This window comes from Lipophrys pholis (assembly GCF_963383615.2).
Source record: "Lipophrys pholis genome assembly, chromosome: 4".
NCBI lineage: Eukaryota > Metazoa > Chordata > Actinopteri > Blenniiformes > Blenniidae > Lipophrys > Lipophrys pholis.
This window is the reverse complement of record NC_137637.1, coordinates 34,000,997-34,019,762: the sequence shown is the minus strand read 5'-3', so window position 1 is coordinate 34,019,762 and position 18,766 is coordinate 34,000,997. Positions and strand designations below refer to the sequence as shown.

Here is an 18,766-nt window from a genome sequence, read left to right as displayed (position 1 = left end):
CCTAATCCGATCAGGTCAAGATAATCTGATAGAAGTGTTTAATCAGATGACTTGTTGTCGATGTAATCGCTTCTAAGGTTCATGCTCAGTAACGCTGGCTCAAACTTATTCGAGATTTTGAAACGATTCCATAAAATTGATGTATTTATGAATGGAATTAAAGTTGTGAAGTTGTATTGTCTCTGTTTCCATTATAGACCTTATTTCAGTACCAAACCCTGCTTCAAAACCTAATCAGCTTGAGATTATAGGATCTCAAAATGCTCAAATGTAATCTGTTCATAAACTTTGGAGACTGTTTCCTGCACCCCCCCCCCCCCCCCACACACACACACACACACACACACACACACACACACACACATAGTGTCCAGCTTCAGTTATTTTCCTCCGTCAGCCAAACAGATGTGAAAAGCCAGAGTTTTATTTGCCACCGAGAAGCAAATAAACGGCTGTGAAGCAATGCTGAGGTGATGAAGTTTGAGACTGCAATTTTTCATTTTATATATTTGTTTGTTTTTTCTGCCTTGTCTACAGAAACTGTATGAAGTCCACCTCAAAGCACTGTGGCTAACAATTGTGCTTCAGGGGGGTTATATTTATAAATTCTCAAAGCGCAGTATTGTTCTTTGCCACGGTCCGCATCAGCTCCAAAACACTTGTGCTGTGTTGCACCCGGTGTCGTTTGCTGCAGAGGCATGCAGACCGGAGCTGACTCACCTCGTCCCCTGGTGTAAATCTGTAAGTAACTGGCCCCGGTCCGGACTGTCAGTAGGATTCCTCACATCTCCCGAGGTCCACGTTTGGTTGTAAAGTTGACAGTGAATCACAGCCACAGTGAATCGCTGCCGGCAGTGTTGTGTAAGCGGATGGCATTTAAATCCCACCATTGTGCTGTGTGAAGTTGTAATGTATCATAACACTATGTACGAAGACGCCTGTCCCCCCCCAGAGTAGCCTTTGTTTAGTGTACCTTGAAGTTAACTTGACGTAACAGATGGCAGGAGAAAACAAAGAGCGGAATGTGTGGAGGGTGTCAGCGATTTGAAAAGGAAAGTTTTAGATATTACTCCACATTAGCTGTGAATTATGGACTGTGGTCGCCGTTGGGAGATGCTGTTGGGGAATTTCTGGGAGTCCAGTAAAAGCCAAGCCTCTTGCTTTTCCAATATTTTCTCACACGACGCCATGCGTCGCTCTCACTCGGGTGACAAAAGCTGTGGGTGTGAGATTTTGGGGCGTCATGAGTGTGGGTGCATGCTGGGACGTTTTCCTGCCTTGTGAGGGGGCTCTCTTCGTCAGGGAGCCAGCTCTCCACAGCCTGCACTCCCCCTTCAAGTATGAATCATAAATAGACGGTGGTAGCTTAAGCAGAACGCGCACACAGCCGCACACTTTTGGCCGCTGCGGCGTAAATACTGAGGCTCATCCAGAGTGCAGATTTCAGGTCGCAGCGGCCACTTAGGTTCCAAGTTGAACGAAAACGAAAAACGCCGGCCATCTGTTTGCTCTGGGCGCGTGAGGAGAAACCAAACGGTGGGACGGTTCATTTACTGATGTGGGCTTGTGTTACGGAGGTTTTGTCTGTGTTCGTGTATAAGAACGGTGGGAGGGGGGTGTTGTGCCATATTTTGCGTATACAGTATGGCTATAAGTGTCTTCATGTGAGAGACACACTTGTGTTATGTTGAAGGAGAAAATGAAGACAGCTGTTCTTTCTTTGCATCACTGGTAGAGTTTAATTAGAGCCTCTGTGTGTGTGTCTCAGCACACTGCCTGATATTTCTTTAAATGCTCTAGAAATAGCTCGGATTTATTAATTCTGACGTGCTCCGCCAAGAAGAGGCAAGTGTTCAATATCTGCATTATAGTGGAGCAGCTCGTGCTTCATACTGTATGCGTGCAGGGATTTCATCCAACTGTTTGTGCTGGACTGTATTTCTTCCTTCCTGAATGATCACGTATGACTGCGAGGGGGAATCTATAGTGGTGTGTGGAGGTATTGTGTTTGTGCAGTATGTTCTGATGTTCCTCACAAGGTTACTAAGTGCCGCCACTTAGTAACGAGGCGATGGCTTTGGCTTCATAAAAGAACCCCGAATCAACACTGCAATTTGTGTTTGGCCTTGCTTTCTGCATGAGAGGCATCTGAACTGCACGTTACATAATGCGCAAGGCAGTGATTGAAGGAAAAGCGTAGCACAAATGCGAGACTATTCTGCAGCCTCAGGAGGCTCGAGCTTTAGCTTACATGGCATCATGCTTAGTCGTGTGTATTGTGAATGTTTAACCTCAACGTTTTTTTTTTTTAAATCGGGCAGATGGCACCAGTTTGCTCTGAAGTGACACGGTGCCCATTTGATCCTCAGTATTTCTTTGCTTCTTACCGGCTTGTTAGTTACTCTTAAAAACCTTGAACATTTTTGTTGGACCCACTGCAGACAGTTCCAGGTTCCCCTGTCACATGCAAGCCCACTCAGGCTGCCAGTGGCCAATCAGATGGAGCCGTCGTGCTGTCGATTATGTTGATGACTGTTTTTGTCTTACCTGGTGGCACAAGGTGGCAAGAATGACCCAAAACAGCAAAATCCACGACTGTTCTGCCTCTGAAACAGTGCCGGTGTGAACCGCAAACATGGATGTGATGTTAAAGAAGCAAAACAAAAGTTGCACCCTTGAGTGTTTATTCATCACAAGTGATGTTACATATTTCATATATTTCTGCCAGGTTTACACCACAACGTTTTCAAGTGAAAACAGAAAACTTCCCTTGTGTTTTGGGTGTCTATTTACACGGCGACGCTGCTCGGAGCCACTGAAAACGGAACTTTTTAAAAACAGCTCCCAAGGTGGAACCTTTTAAAAATACTACAACTCCGTCTCCGTGGAAACGGGAGTAAGTGCGGCTTTTTGAAACGCTGCCACTGCACATGTGCACCGTGGCCATAGTAAATAATTCTTCTGCTGCACATGCTCCGTCGACAAACAACAACAACAACGTTATTCTATTAATAACGGTTGACGTGTAAAAGCAAAGTTTTTCTGAAAGAAAACTCAATACGGATGGGTTTTCGCTTTGTCGTGTAAACGGGGCCTTAGCATTGCAGCTGAAATCATGACTATAATATTTCATAGCGTTGTTAAAAAGAATTGGCATACATGAAAATGAGCTTCCAGTCCAAAAACACAGTAATATTAAATTGTATGTTGAAGGTTATCTTGGATAAATGGGCAGAATTACGTAGTCATTCCTCCTTTTTCAGCAGTTCCACAGACACTAAATACAAAAAAAAACTACCATTCAATCTAGACATAAGGAATCTAGATCATATCGTTTGCTTCTTTTCGAGACGTTTACTCCCTTTTTGTTTTATTTCAAGTCGAGGCGATGAAAGGAAGTCAGGCTGTTGGAGCTGTCAACCGACGTGCTCTTACAGCCACAGCGTCCTTTGGCTACGATTTAAAACACGCCGGAGTATTAGAGTACAGCTCGGTATGACATTAAAGATACTGCATGAGAATCCCCCACAGGTTTTTCGTGTGAGTTTACCGTTCGCTCGTCTTCACCATGTAGCAGAAGATTTTTTTCCATCCCTGCAGGCGCTGGCAGATTTATCCCCAAACAAGAGCTGCTGAAAATGCCCGAGTTTGAAGAAAAACAAATTCAGCCCCAGGAAAACCCTCTGAGCTGACAATCTGTTTATGCCCAAATAAAAACATTTAAAAAAAAAAACCGCCATTGACAGCTGTCTTAAAGTGCTTCAGTGCCAGCGGCCCTCTGGATCTGGCTGTTGTATGTATACAGTTGTCTTAATGAAATAACATTTGACGTCCTCTCAGGCAGCTGTCAGACATGACGCTGCGAGCCAAAAAGCAGGATACAGCGTGTGAGAGCGCACACGCCATTTAATGGTCATGAAAGGCACGGCCAGAGAGGAGACGTCCAGAAGGTTCCCCGGAATGAAAAGTTCATTTCCTCAGCACTCGACGGAAGCTTGTGTGACTGAGCAACATTAATGAAATACGTACGTAGCTGCAAACTCCTCGCGCGTCGCAGGAAACATTGTGCCGTGATCGCAGCAGCTCGCCTTCTTCAACACGTCGCGCCGCTTCTCAGGTTTGACTGCAGAGCGAACCTGAACACACTGAGGGAAAACCTCTCTGGTTCCTTCAGTCCAGGTCGGCAGCAAATTAGACCAAATTCTAGTGAGTCAGCAGTTAATCGGCTGATACTTTTCAAAACATGTCCTTGGTATATTGACATGTAAAGTGTTTTTATAGGGAAAAAAAACCCAGACATGATCTCGCTCTTTGTTTATCCTCAAATGGTTCATCATCTCCTGGATGTCTCTTTCACAGCTCTGCTGTATGAAGTGACTCGAGGCAAACATCAGAGCTGCAGGTATCTGGAGTTAAACTACCATCTTGTTTTAGACGATCTTGTTTGTTCTCACACATGTAAAGCCGTGTCCACAGGACAACCGACAGACTCAAGAAGCCCTTTTAGAATTCCCTTCATGAGGCGTGACATACACACTGCTATTCTTGTGTTCTGGGTGACTTCAGAAAAGTATCTTGCACTGCTTCTCAGCCTTCCCAGCTCAAACCTGTGTCGTACGGGGGGTTTGGGTTCACAGTCCAGAGAGATCGCCTGGATTGCTTTGGCTTAGCCGCATTGCAAAGGGATAAATATTTCCACACCCCTGATATATTATCCACTGCGATGCTAATGCTGCTATGTTGGAAACAGTTGTCAGCTTATGGCAACTCTGGTAATAAAATGCTAATTAAAAAAAAACAACTCGGCTAATTGGTTCAGAAATACTGAAACCAACTCTGATCTTCTGCCGCAGATCTGATCTCGATATTATTAGTTAAAGGGGCGGAGAAGTGAGCGAGATGAAGGTAGTTTGGTTTGGTTCGATGTGGAGAGATGATGGGTGTTAGGAACAGGATGCTGGACGCAGGAGACAGAAGGGTTTAGAAAAACCCGAGAAAAGAAAAAGATGATATATAAAAATGGGCTGAATAAGCAGTCAGTGGCTCGACTGGCCATTTATTCTCTGAAACCGCAGAGAGCAGCAAGACCTGTCGTCTCTACGGGAATTAGAAAACACCTTTTAAGTCTATAACTCCCAGCAGTGTTGACTTTAGTTCATGATCAATCAAATAGAGCAGATTCTTCATTACCAGGCTTTGAGAAGTCGACCTTCATTAAACAGTGGCCCTCACTGCTGGATGAAGGTTAACTTTAATGCTTTTTTTTTTTTTTTTTAAACAGTTTGGTTCATCACAGCCCTGAAGGAGAAATCACAACCCCTGAAACTGAATCCAGCAACTACATTCACTTTTACAGAGGGTGTTTGGTCAAAGTAACAAGAGGAGAATGTTCCTTTATTCGTAGGTATTCTCACACTAGATAATATTGATAGAAATACAGTTAACTAAGACGTGTTTTTCTCAGCAATATACATGTGATGAATGTTTAGTTATGAGTGGTTCATCCATTGAAACTTACAGCTTTCTTTCTATAAAAAGTCAGAATTAAGCAGATAATCCAATATCAGTGATGAAACAACAAACAAGCTCAATAAACATGATTATTTGGTGTATTTTAAAGGTTTTTATGTTATCTTGATGGACATCGTTTTAGACCTGGGGTTTTGAATGTTGAAAGATGAGAACTTGATTCTTCAATATGAAATATATGTTAAATCTTTAGATATAGTCTGCAACTGTCATAACTTTTATAGGTTTGATTTTTAACTAAAGCCGTTTGTATGTTATTACAATAGTTTTCCCATCCACTCATTTCTGTTCATCATGGTTTCTTTTTTAAGAATCAACCTAAATAAATCATGCTGAGAGAAAAGGCACCCTGACCCCAACATTTTTCCAAGCTCATAAACTATGACTCGTACATTTTGAGTGAACACGTAGTTTAATCTTGTATTTCTCAGCATACAGGTCTTTACAATACGTTTATACTCCAGACAAGAACATAAAGGTCAAAACATCCTTATGTCTTTTCTTTTTCTCTGTATAAAGAATCGTGTGAAAGACAAAAAGCTCAGTGATTCAGGTTTCATGTCTGTGGCGTGAGAAGAATAGTTTATTTTAAGGGTGACGTGTTCTTTTAACTACAGTCGATCACCGAAAAATGTGTAAGGAGCTTTTTAATTCCTGCCTTTCTAATGGCCACATGCGTTTCATTCATTCACCACCCTTAAATCGTCCAGTGTCCCCGTGCGTCGAGCAGCTGGCGTGTGTGTGTGCGTGTGTGTGCGTGTGCGTGTGTGTGCGTGTGCGTGTGTGTGTGTGTGTGTGTGTGTGTGTGTGTGTGTGTTTCTGTGAAGTTGAAGCTCAGACTGTATTAATAGTTCTGCTCGGTGAACATTTCTCTCAACACCTTCCTGTCTGCAGCTCCATGACCTTGTTTCCTCGTTCACCCGTTCGACTCCGGCTTCATTTAAAAGCTTCAATCAGGGAGTCGTGGATGAAGATCTGCACTGATAAAAGTCCCTCTCAACTACACTTTTACAGTAGATTTGGCGTCATAAATGTTTGTTGTATGAATTAGGAATAGGTTGTTTTCATCAGTTCATTTACCTCATTTATTTTCATGCCTCCCTAAATATTCAACTTAGGGAAAATATTATCTGTGCAGTTTAATTTCAGGAATATGTAGATGGCTGTCGGGGTTAAAGTTTTTAAGACGTGTCATCACTAATTGTTTCTTCATTTGGAGCTTCCTTCAGAAATACACTGTCAGATCCATGGGAAACTATGAAGATTCATTCGGTCGTAGGTGTAGACCTGCATGAATATGTCAGAAACTACTGGTTGTATGTTGATGACGGTTTGTTATTCATTCATCCATCTTCTTTGTTAACTTTAGTACATCACAAACACACAGTTATTATTTTTTTGAGGTGAGAATGCAAACTAATAAACTGTTGTGTGGCTGCAAAATGCATATTATCTGTAAATTTCAACATATTGTGTTGTAAAAGAAAATTAGATTGGAAACTCCAGTTAGAAGTGCCTCTGACATGGACCAGAACCAGATACTGATACTGATCGATACTGATATGGAATGACTCTGTTGTAGATTGAAATTAATTTCCTGGTGATCCGGACTAGTTTAGACACTTGACAACTAGCTCACGGTTCATTGTGGTGAATGTGTGTTGTGCCAGTTCTATTCCTGTCTAGCTGGATTCTGATCGTCTTTTTAAAAGTGAACGATGTGGAAGCTGTGTGAACAACGACGCGTCTAAAGGCCGGCCTTATCTCCGACAGGAAGTCAGTCTTTGCTTTTGTGGTGGAGGCGCTCAGTGTGGGACAAATGAGCAGGTGTAAACACCTGAGACACTCTGACAAAAGCCCAATTATTGCCGGGCAGACAGCCGGGTCGTGCTTCCTGTCAGCAGCGGTCAGAGGAGGCAGGAAGCACGGGCCAAGCAGCAGGGTGTTGGAGGATGTTCTGCAACCAACCTGATCTGTGGGGGGGCTTCGCCTCTCAGCTTACAGGACTTAACGGTTTCACTGCTCACGCCTCGGCTGGCAGCCTCCAGTCTGATGTGACGCTGTCAGGAATGACTGAGCGGCCTGAGGGTTGCATGTCCTGCTCAGTGTCTCAGAGCACTCCAGTGTCAGCTGATCAACGTCTTGTAGAACCTGAGGAACTCTGCTGTGTGTCGGTCGTAGACGCTGACACCTTAAAGTCTTGATTGATGGGAAATTAGTAGTTATTATCGACAAATACAGCGACGTGCCAAAAACATTGGTCACTATTAATGAAGTGCAGTAAACACAAGAACTTATATTGTGCTTTTCCACTCACTGCACTTCATAATGTTCGTCACAGTCACTCTGCCATGCATCCAGGGGGAGACGTTTAGGGTTCAGTGTATTGCTGAAGGACATTTCAACATATCGGGGATTGAACCTGACCCGGCTCGCTCAGTTGGTAGAGCATGACACTTACACTCTCAGGGTCGTGGGTTCGTGTCCCATGCTGGGCGCCACCTTCCCGTGGGCTCACCACCTGCAGGACGGTTCTTAATCGGTGCGATGTGATCTGGGTGACGGTGCTCAGACTGCAACCCCCGCGACCCGGAAACGGATAAGAGGGAGAAAATGGATGGATGGGGATTGAACCTGTAACCTTCTGAATGAGGTGCAACCCACTCTACCAATGAAGCCGTCCCTTTGTTGTGACAATGCTTATTGGCAGGACATCATATACCATTAAAAACCCTGTTCATTTGATGTTTGAATTCATTTCTCATGAACAAGCATTTGTGGGATGAGAAAGCTGAATATTCACATCTTCCCTGGAACATCTTTTCTTTTGTAGACTGAATGATTGAAACGTAAAGAACATTAACCTTTCCAACAACCATCATAGTTGTTTCATAGGTATTTTCTGATAAAGTTTGTCAGATACCCGATTCTCAGGACACGGAGATACCAGCATTGTTTTAAAAACACACATCAGCTCTGCTGCTCATCCCACAAACACGTTCCTTACGGCTGCACCGTTTGACAAGGATATAAACACACTTTCCAATTTTTTTCTTTTAATATTTATTGTTATAACAAAAGAAAAAAGATCTGCCAAACAAACTAGTTTGTATAAAGGAGTTTATCTAGAAGGTGCTCAGAACGATGTCATCGAGCAGAGTCGTGTGTCGCTTTGGTTTTCCCTTTAGAACGGTTGTCATTCTGCTGATCAAGTAATTAAATCATCAATAATGAATGACTGAGACTCTTGAGGGCTCAGAACACCAGGGGGACTCCCGAGTGTTTCTTGGCTCAAAGTTTATCTCGATGGAAACAAACCCTGTAAGCCGACGACGGTTTTACGTGTGAATGATTCAACGCGTCAAACCGAAGTGTTAAACTGCCTGTGAGTAAACAAACCTCAAACAGACTCGGCACCAACACACAGAACCCGTGTTTTCTCTCCTGTTTAGAACGGCGTGCACGTGTCAGAGCGACCAGCAGTGTGGTCACTGGAGGGGGGGAGTCCTCCCGGCTGTGTCCTCGGGCCTGCTGTGGTGTTACCGTCCTGCGCTGCGTCCGTCTCCTCCATTATTCAGGGTTCATGTGTGCTGAGACTCAGCGGGAACCTGACCTCGGGTCTGCTTACAGGCCCCGGCGGAGGGTCGTGGCAACGATGCACAAAGCTGCATTCAAGGCCGGTCGGGTAAAATATTGACGAGAACAATGTGCTGACAAAGCGACATCTTCGCAATGAGAACAATGGCAAGGGCATGGCGGCGTACTCTGATCTCCTGCTGCTTATTTTTAGGACTGTGGAAGTTGTTTGAATGCTCGGGTACCACATGTGCAGCATATACAGTTAGGCAGCAGTTGCACCTTCCACCTTGCTTTTTAATAAGCTTTTCCACGCAAGCGGATGAAAGTGGTGCAGCTGGAGAAGCGTACAGGTTTAATATGCATCTCATTTCATGATTTTTTTTTTTTTTTTATGACTAGCAGTGAACTCTGTCTTCTCCTCGCTCCTCATAATGTCTTCAGGCTGTTGGGCAGGCTGTCGCTGTAAGTAAGATATTGCCTTTAATGTTTTCGTTAAACGAAGCAAAAAAAAAAACCTGTAAATATTAAATAACAAAGATTTGTTTAAGCACATAAGACATTTAACTGAGTGCAGATAGTGCAATCCTTGAAAGAGGCTCTGCTGAATTTACACTCGGGAGTGATTTTAATACAAACTACAGTTTTTACAGCTTCTTTTAAAAAAAAAAGCTTCAGCCGGGAAAAGTCTGCAATCAAGGAGATATTTCTTTGACTGGACAAAAACACATCTCGGTCCATCATTAAACATACTCCAGCATCCATGCTCCACTAACGATTCCGGTCAGTAAGCTGCTTTTGGGCGTGGCGATGGCGGCGCTGCAGCGCTGCAGCAGCCTGAAGGGGGAATTTCACTCATGCAATTAAGAGGCAGTTAATCGCTGATCGGCTCCAGCGGGCCGCCGGAGGCCACTTCCAATGTAAGGACATGTTGTCCCTCCACAGTCTCAGGGCTCAACACACACGACGTCACGTGACCGTCGGGTCCAAAGTGTGACATGTTTACGGACCTCACCGACTGGAAAAAATAATAATAATTCAACTAAAGACCATATATATTTGGATGCAAAATTAACACTGAATGTTTTTCGGCATCAAACCTTGCACGAGTCGCAGAGAGCTTTTTTATACAGCGATAAAAAAAAAGTTGGCTTTTCAGAAGAGTGCACATTTGACCTTCTTTAAAACAGTATCTCTGTAAAGACGATGTCCTTCAGCACGTCTGTGGGAAAACGGATTCTTCTGCTAAATAATCATCTAGAATATCAGCAGATGATTCTCTGAATAAAGCGAGCACTCCGTTGCCATCACAAGCCAACGTCGGCCCCGTTTTAGCAGAAATACTTTCATGCTGATGCTTCTGGGTTATTATCCATCAGTCTGTTGCTTTTCATGCAGAAGTCCTTCACCTTCGAGATGTGGAAAGGTTTTTCTGGATGTTCTGCCTGCTCTAAATCTCCCCATGACATTTCAACAGGATTAGATTGAATTCTGAACGTTCTTCAGTACCTCTCCGTGGTGCTTTGATTGATGGTCTTAAGGCTCTCACAGATTGTAGAGGTTTTGGTGCATGAATATGCAAGAATATCTATATTACTATATTACATACTACCTTCAGGAAACAAAGCAGAGCAAGAATTTAGTGTTTTTTTTCTGGTTTTGTCCTGGAGAAAAAGCTCAGAATAGAAAAATGTGTGTGTGCTCCAACATTTTCCCTCATTGGGAATGTGCAAACTGTGGTTGTGGTCCGTTGTGGTGTGGCTGTGGTCTTCACGTTCAGCTGTATTAACAGTGGTTGGTCATAGCAGCAGTCACATGGACTCTCAGACTGTCTGAGATGACCCGTCTGCAAATCACCTTGTACGACTTAAGATCACAGATTTTGAGGAACAAGATATATTGTCAGATAATAGCATCACTTCTTGACCGTCTCAAGTCTCATTTTCCCTCGGTGCGGTCGATTCCTGATTCTGTTGGACAGATTGTTTCTCATTTCCTCCAATTTAAGGTTGATTGCTCGCAGCCCATTCCCCAGAACATTTATTAATCCTCCTGCTTCAAAGATATCAGGTTCTCCTACCAAACCGTCTTACATCTGCATTAAGTGTGTTTTTTGCCGTCCAACAACTCAACAACTCAGTCTGTCACATGGATTCCTCTTTGCTGACGTGCTTATTGGGGAGGAAATGTTTTCTTTTTTCTGTTTTCCTTCATCTGTTCTGCCCCAATGACCTGGAGTCAGTTCTAACTGAGGGGCAAAGGCAGGGTGCAATGTGGAAGTTTACTAGAAATCAGCGAGTAAACAAAAAGAAAAGAGTAATCACACTCACTACAGACAACTTTGGCGTTAGTTGGTAAATCACACACGTTTTTGAACAGTGAGATGAATCACGTGGAGAAAACCCACTTCTGCATTGGGAGAACATGGAAAGTCCCCCAAGCACGGACTCCAGTCCCTCTCGAGTCTCTTTATTCTCTGTCTGACTTTCCTCTCAGCTATTTGCAGAATCTTGGATCAAACTTCTCTGTTTTCTGGAGACTTTTGTTTGAATCTGCTCGTCTGCTCCGTTGCTAAATCTGCTCAGACATTCGGTCCTGAGAAAAGAAACTCAGAGTCTGTCACAGTTCCAGGTTATCCCCCCCACCCCCACACACACACACACACATAGAATATTCCAAATCATTTTGGGATCTTTTTAAATCCCATGCCAGACTTGAATATACCTTCAAACTTTATTTAAAAGGCCTGAGCGAGCTCAGCGGATCAGGAAACGACGAGCGCAAACAGAACTTAAAGCCGAGCTTTAAGGAAGACCTGCTCCACCTGCCACTGTGGAAACACTCTCATTTGAGTTGTGACGGACGCATTCAGTTTATTAACAAAGGTTTATATATAGTAGGTTGATGGATTTAAATGTACAGCATGTGCATCAGTCACTGTGTCTTTTTTCTAACAAGAAGTCTTTTTGACATAAAGTAAAGATCTCAGAGCCTTTCTGTTGGTCAGTGTGTTGGACGGTGTCGGCAGAATTTAACTGGATTCTGAAATAGGAAGTATATGGATGAAATACCAAATCACACTCGAAGTCTTTGATAGCTTGATTTAGTTTTTGTGTTTACACACACCGAGTCCACTTTGGAGTGTGGAAATTTGAAAGGCTTCAGCCTGTGTTTTTGGACTTTCTGTTCAGGCCACATTGAAGGAAGTGTTTTGTTAGTCACTGTGGCAATTCGCCAATCTTATCATAGCTTCACAAAACACCCACACACTCTCTCACACACACACACACACACACACTCACACACACACACACGCGCGCGCGCTCAGTCATATTACGCACACATCTGCATGCATGCACACACCTCTGTCTCTCCCGTCCTGTTCCATACAGCTGGTCTTATAAAATATATTAGATATCCTCCCACATGCTCACTTTGACTCCTGCACATGTTACATCATCTCCGACGCCGCGCTCCTTTTATGTGTTTTACACTGCCGGCTCATCTCTTCAAGGAGCTTGACCACAAGTAGCACACTTCATGTCGTACGCTTAATCACTCCTCATATCTGAAGGAGTGTAACTAACAACGTCTCGAGGTTTGCACAGATCAGAGTCCCTCCTGAAACAATTTCAGACGGATTAGTCATTTCTGCGCTCCGAACAATGTGACGTTCCGGCGAGGAACCACAGGCACCTCGGAACTTTTGAAAAGCTTTACACAAAAAAAAAAAATCAAAGAGCCCGACCAAAGCTGTGATTGTCAGCGGAGGGTCTGTCTGGACTGTGATAGGCTCAGAAACGCCAGCTTTAGGAGTGAGTTGCTGCGTGTAGTCAAGCTTCCACGATGCTGTAGGGGGATTTCAGTCAGATAGCGGCTGACGGATCCTGGTGTGCCGCGAGAACGTTTCACTGGATGTCATGGTGGAGCCTGCTTAAGACCCACTTCCTGTCTGGGATTTTCCCCGCGGCATTTTTCAGCACCCACACACACACACACACACACACACAAACACACCTATTCTTATTGTCAGCTCACGTGTCGCTGTCCTTCCTCTCAATCCACACCAAGCCCCGATCCTCATAGCGACCGTGACTGTGAGCCTGGGAAACAAGATTTATCAGATGATTTACTTCTTGATCAGTCGTTGTTGAAAATGATGGACAACGCTGCTGATCACAGCCAACCCAAATCAGCGCCGCAGCAACGTTAATGTATTTCATTTGTGTTTTGACAGAAACCTCGGGAAGTCGGGCCTGCGGGTGTCCTGCCTCGGATTAGGTAAGATCACGAGGGAAAGTGAGAAGTTTGCCACACTCAGAGGAGTTTGTATGACAGATTTGTGAGGGGAACATGTCACCTCCTTCCTCTAAGAACAAGGAGAAAGTGTGGAGACGTGATTTCAAGCAGGCAGGGGGGGGGGGGGGCAATGCGGCACTAAAACTCTCTCACAATGTTTCAGGTCTGTCTTACTTTAACTTTACTGCTGACTGCACGACTGAAATGTTAGGATGAGGGCAGATTTTAGGATTCCATCCATCCATCCATCCATCCATCCATCCATCCATCCATCACAACACATTCAGCTTGGTCCCATTAAAACAAACCCTGGTACAATTGCTGTATTATGAATTGTTAAAGAGTAATCCTGCCATTCCACCCATGGTGCAGCTCAGTTGACATGTGAATCGGCAAATTATCATAAAAGGCGAGCTTCAGAAGGTCCGTATTGACGCACAATGGAGGACAAGCGACTGCTGCTGTGTCACCTCAGTGCACATTGAAGCTATAAGCCCACACAGTCATCAAACATGCACCGCGTTGCATTTATCTCAACTGTGGAAGATCATGTCGCCGCGTACGACATCCTTTGTCCAGCATGTTTTGTTTACATCTTTCGGTCCCACGATAGAAACGTCAGGATGAGGACAAAGAAAACTTTGGTCTCTTTTTGCTTTGTTTGCAGCAAAGAAACTCTTTGTGCACAGAGGTGTCACAACATAAGGCCCGTGGGCTCGAACCAGCCTCCACTCCGGCCCGTTAAACCACCAAGCAAATTGTAAAAACATGTCAAGGAAAACTTAGATTTTTTTGGGGGGGGGGGGGGGGTAAATCTCCAAGAGTAGCAGACATGACAACACTGAAACTCGAGCTGAGATATCAGTGATGCTGCCATAGCTACCTCGCTGCTATCAAACTACTCAAAGCTCTGCTGTCACATGAGTCGGTGAAAACACCCAGAATGCAACAGCTAGAGGAGGATTTTCTAGACATTTCACCAGAAGGTTTGTTTAAAATTGGCTTTACATCGAGATTGTTGCAATTTTCAGCAGTAATTGTTTATTTTTGTGAAAATATTGACATTTTCGTGCGAAAGAAAAACTTTAAATTGTAATTTTGAAGTTTAATATGGCATCACTTCACTGGTCCGACCCTCACGAGTTTAAATTGAGCTGCATGTGGTCGTGAGTTAAAATGACGCCATGTACCTGAACGGTGTATTAAGTCATAAAATAAACATGTAAAATTTGTCCACCATTAAAATGTCACATATATATTTCTTCTTAGATTAAATTTGAAATTGCTCACATTTGATCAAGAATGACTGAATCATGGCACCTTGTTAATGTCAAGTTTTTACAGAGGCGGAAAACTTTAAAGTGGCTTAAATTTTCACTATCTAGAATCTGGAAACTAAAAGCAGAAGTTAGTAAAGTTTAACTGAGTTTGTTATTTAGTTGTCGTTGAAAACATTCAGAATATCTGCTGAGCTGCTGTCTTTTCTTCAATCCAGTTCATGTTCAACTCAACTTTATTCATATTGCACCACATACAAGACAGTCATTTCTAGATGCTTTTAACAGAGAAACCCAACAAATCATTAGATTTAACCATAACCGTTTTTAACGTTTCGTATTTCGCTAAACTCTGATTGCAGAACACAAAATTACCTTTTTTTTTTTTTGTGTATCTTAACTCCACCTTCCTGTCGTCCTCTGCAGGCACGTGGGTGACGTTCGGTGGACAGATAACAGATGAGGTGAGAGCAGATGGATTTTGCCATCTTCCATCAGTCAAAGCTGAGGAATGGAAACCCTCCGCATGATCTCTCAGATCCTAAGTTGCTCAACAAGCCTATTTTTACCTGTAGTCAGAGCAAGCTGCCAGAGAGAGTCAACAGCCAGTGAATAAAGGTTAAAGCCACCGCAGCCTGCCTGAGTCCTTTTGAAAGCAGTTTTAATAATTGAAAAGTCCTAACACCTCACGTCAGTGGTCTCACCCCAGCCCGTCCCCTCTCTCTCTTCCTCCCCCCCTGCTTTCTCAACAGATGGCAGAGCAGCTGATGACTCTGGCCTATGAAAATGGCATCAATCTGTTTGACACAGCGGAGGTCTACGCTGCTGGGAAGTGAGTTTCTCCTGTACCGCAGGTCACTTATCCGTCAACAATAACACCGAACATCACCGCGCTGCTGACATGGGATTCATTATGTGGACAGCGAGTAGAGATTAGGTGCGAGTGGACTGCCGGCGCCAGGCGTTAGTCTGAGCCCCGGAGATGCAAAGTCACATCTTTGAGGTATTAGAGAGAAAGTCACTTCCCCGTCACTGCGTCCGGACTTGGAGGAGAAATCTGATCACTGTGCCGTTTGATTTATCTCGTTTTGTCAACTGTCCTCCAGAAAATGTGTTGAAACAGTTTAGCTTTTCAAGTAAACACTTCCTTTCAGTGGAAACACTCAGTTAAATTCAGTTTTATTTTTTATAGAGCTCCAGTTAAAAGCATTTTGTAGGTGGACAAACACACAAATTTCATGTGTGCAAACTTTGGCGACGGGTTAAATGACAAGTACTGTTTACTAAGAGGACGACACGTAAAGCGTGCGATACTTCACACGTTATGAAGAATCTTTGATTTGACACGTTTTTGTACTTTTATTGCAAAGTTTGTTCCTGTGCAGCGTCGTGTGAGCGATCCTTTTTGCCAAGACTATTAAACTCATTAAATCCTCTGAATTAAATGCCCAAAATGTTGCCCTAACCTTCTTTAATCCAGCACTGATTGAGCCTAATTGTTGGTATATTAACCCTGCGTGGCCTCATCCATCACCCTACCAATCAGCTTTAATGGACTTCAGCTCAATTCAGCACATTTTAAATCCTAAATAGTTTTGGAAATAGATCCAGCAATATGCTGTTGTAATATTCATTTGCAGTATTTCACACTGCAGTAAAGTTGAGTATTGCCTGCAGAGGGCTGTGCTCCTCAAGTGCTTCTGTAGTTTTCAAAAAGTTTCAGTTAAATATGGAAAAAGCTTTCGGCCGTTGTGTGTAATTACATCGGAAGGTGGAGAGAGTTTCTCGTGAGCAGCTCGAAGCAGCGATACACTACTAATCCGTTTTCGTTCATTCCTTTTAACTGCTGGGTTTCTTCTGCTGCTGAACGCAGCTTTTTAAATGCACATTTTTCGTCTGGTCTCTGAAAAATAACTAAAAAAACCAACGAAAACATGATTAGAAATGTTGCAGATGACAAAAACCGGTCGTGTTAATGTGAGAAAAAAGAAGTCACAGTGTAAATGAAACGTGGCCTGAATGTCTTCACTGAAGGGATGAAAAATTCACGATGACATTAGCAGCCGCGAGGAGCAGCTTTTGTCAAATTAATATATGACGCAAACATAAATTAAACCTTCCAGATTTGACTGGCACTTGTAATTATCTCCTCTCCTTCCCTCGATCCTCTTGAACGATGATTTGAAAGCATCCATCCGGAGAATTGGCTCCGGTCAGCGCTTATCTCCACTAAGCGACTCGTCACGTTCACAGATTTCCTGTGAATTTGTTTCTAGGAAGGCGTGAGGAAGAACCAGGAGCAGGCACAGGAGATTAATGACTTTCTCCTCGTGAACGTGGACCTGAAATCTCCGCCGTCCCTTTCATCAACATCGCGCCACAAGCTTGTTTGAAGCCTCAGATGTTTCGTGGTCTAAATTTACACGGGTGAGGCAGCGTGGGTATTTGAACCCCGCACAGCCGCCGCGTGCCGCCTTCTCACTGGATGTGGTGACGGTTTACATTCTGTCTGGATTAATCTGGCTTTGTAGTAACTTGGGTGCTTTGAAATAATCTACAGGATTATCCTGTGCAGACAGTATCTCTGATTAACAGCACCAAGTCCTTTTTTTTTTTTTTTTAATCCTCCCAAGAACAGTGGAGTTTTTGCGTTCTGTTTGGGAGAAGCTTCAAAAATCAAACGACGACACAACAGAGGAGAAAGGAGCAGGAGGTCGCAGCAGTTGTCCTGATTTCTCATCTGAAGCCGGAGCAGCTGTCGTCCGATGCACATCCTCACTGTGTGCTTTTTTTTTCTCCGTTAAGTTTTTCAACAGTCTGTTTGTCTTGCTTTACGTCGGACGGGGTAGAAATAGGGTCAGGGAAACGACGAGCGCAAAGTTGACGACCGACGGACGTGTTAACCTGCTCCGTCTTCGATCGCCGCTTCACAGGAAGGACGCTTCTCCACATGCGTCACGCGGCCCGGCGTGCGCTACTCAGGTGTTAATCCTGACAGCTTCCGCCACAGAGCAGCCGCCAGAGCTTATGTGAGACACTCGTACCAACAAACCCCACGGTTTGCACAGAAAAGCTTTCATGTTGGGGGTCCGGCTCTTTAATCAGTCAGGAGAAGGAGAGGGGCTGCCCGTGGCTGCCGGTGGCTGCTGTAAGCGTCGGCGTCGCCAGCGTGGACAAATAAACAAGGTCTACAAACAGTTTGCTGCAACAACAGCCTCAGAACGAAACATCCAAACACATGTGATTATTTAAACATTGATTGTTCCACTCGACTGGCACACGAGTAACGATATGCAGCCTACCGTTCCTGAGAAATACTAATAAATATGTCTTAATTGTGTAAACAAACATGTCCTGATTATCCCATGGAGCTTCTGTTATCAGCCAACACACATGGTGCGAGAGCATATGACAATTGTTTCTTTGGTTTTCCGCTAGAAACATGGTAAACATTTTAAAAACCAGTTTAAAAAGAAAATTTAAAAATCTGTGGCACAATTACTGACAAATCCCAAAGTGGTCATAAACCCATGAATAATGCCGCGACATAATGTGGTTTCTTCTTTAAGACGCCGTCGACTCGCCGCTGGAATGAAGACTTAATTAATGAACGTATGAAGAAAAGTCACCCTGCTGGAGGCGCTTTGCACCTTATGTTTGTTCAATGCAATTATTCACTGGTCAGACGGGCTGCGCCCGGACGAGCGTGCAGCCAGAGACGCTCACATATGTAGCCTAGAGGCTGACACTACCGCACATAAACACGCATGGCATCACTCCCAGAGGAGCGCTTCATTCAGTCCACACAGTTTGAAAAAGGATGCGGGTCTGAAACCCCCGACTGGCGCCGGAGCTCCTGCTTGACTCAACGGGAGGGAGGAGGAGGCTCGTAAATATTTTATTGTGTTTGTCTTGGATGAGCAGCGAACAAAACGAATTCAACAGGAGAAGAAAAAATGAGCAAGATCCTTAGTTTAAACTGATATTACCTGTTAGGTTTTATTAATCGAATCTGGAAGATATGAAAGCACGAGTGACCTTTTCTGAAACAGGTCAGAAATTGATCCGATCCTATTAGTGTAAAT

General features: G+C 43.9%; 1 protein-coding gene across 4 annotated transcripts in view; it reads left to right on the top strand.

Annotated features, from left to right (window-relative positions):
- The window catches only part of kcnab2a (potassium voltage-gated channel subfamily A regulatory beta subunit 2a), a gene marked incomplete at its 5' end in the record, with an annotated part of 103,558 nt that overhangs the window by 71,905 nt on the left and 12,887 nt on the right, over nucleotides 1-18,766 (top strand). For all 4 annotated transcript variants that reach the window (XM_080461836.1, XM_080461835.1, XM_080461833.1 and 1 more), the window contains 3 exons: nucleotides 13,343-13,386; nucleotides 15,108-15,145; nucleotides 15,434-15,513. In XM_080461836.1, the coding sequence (XP_080317962.1) occupies nucleotides 13,343-13,386; nucleotides 15,108-15,145; nucleotides 15,434-15,513 (162 nt within the window). The remainder of the gene's footprint in view (nucleotides 1-13,342; nucleotides 13,387-15,107; nucleotides 15,146-15,433; nucleotides 15,514-18,766) is intronic.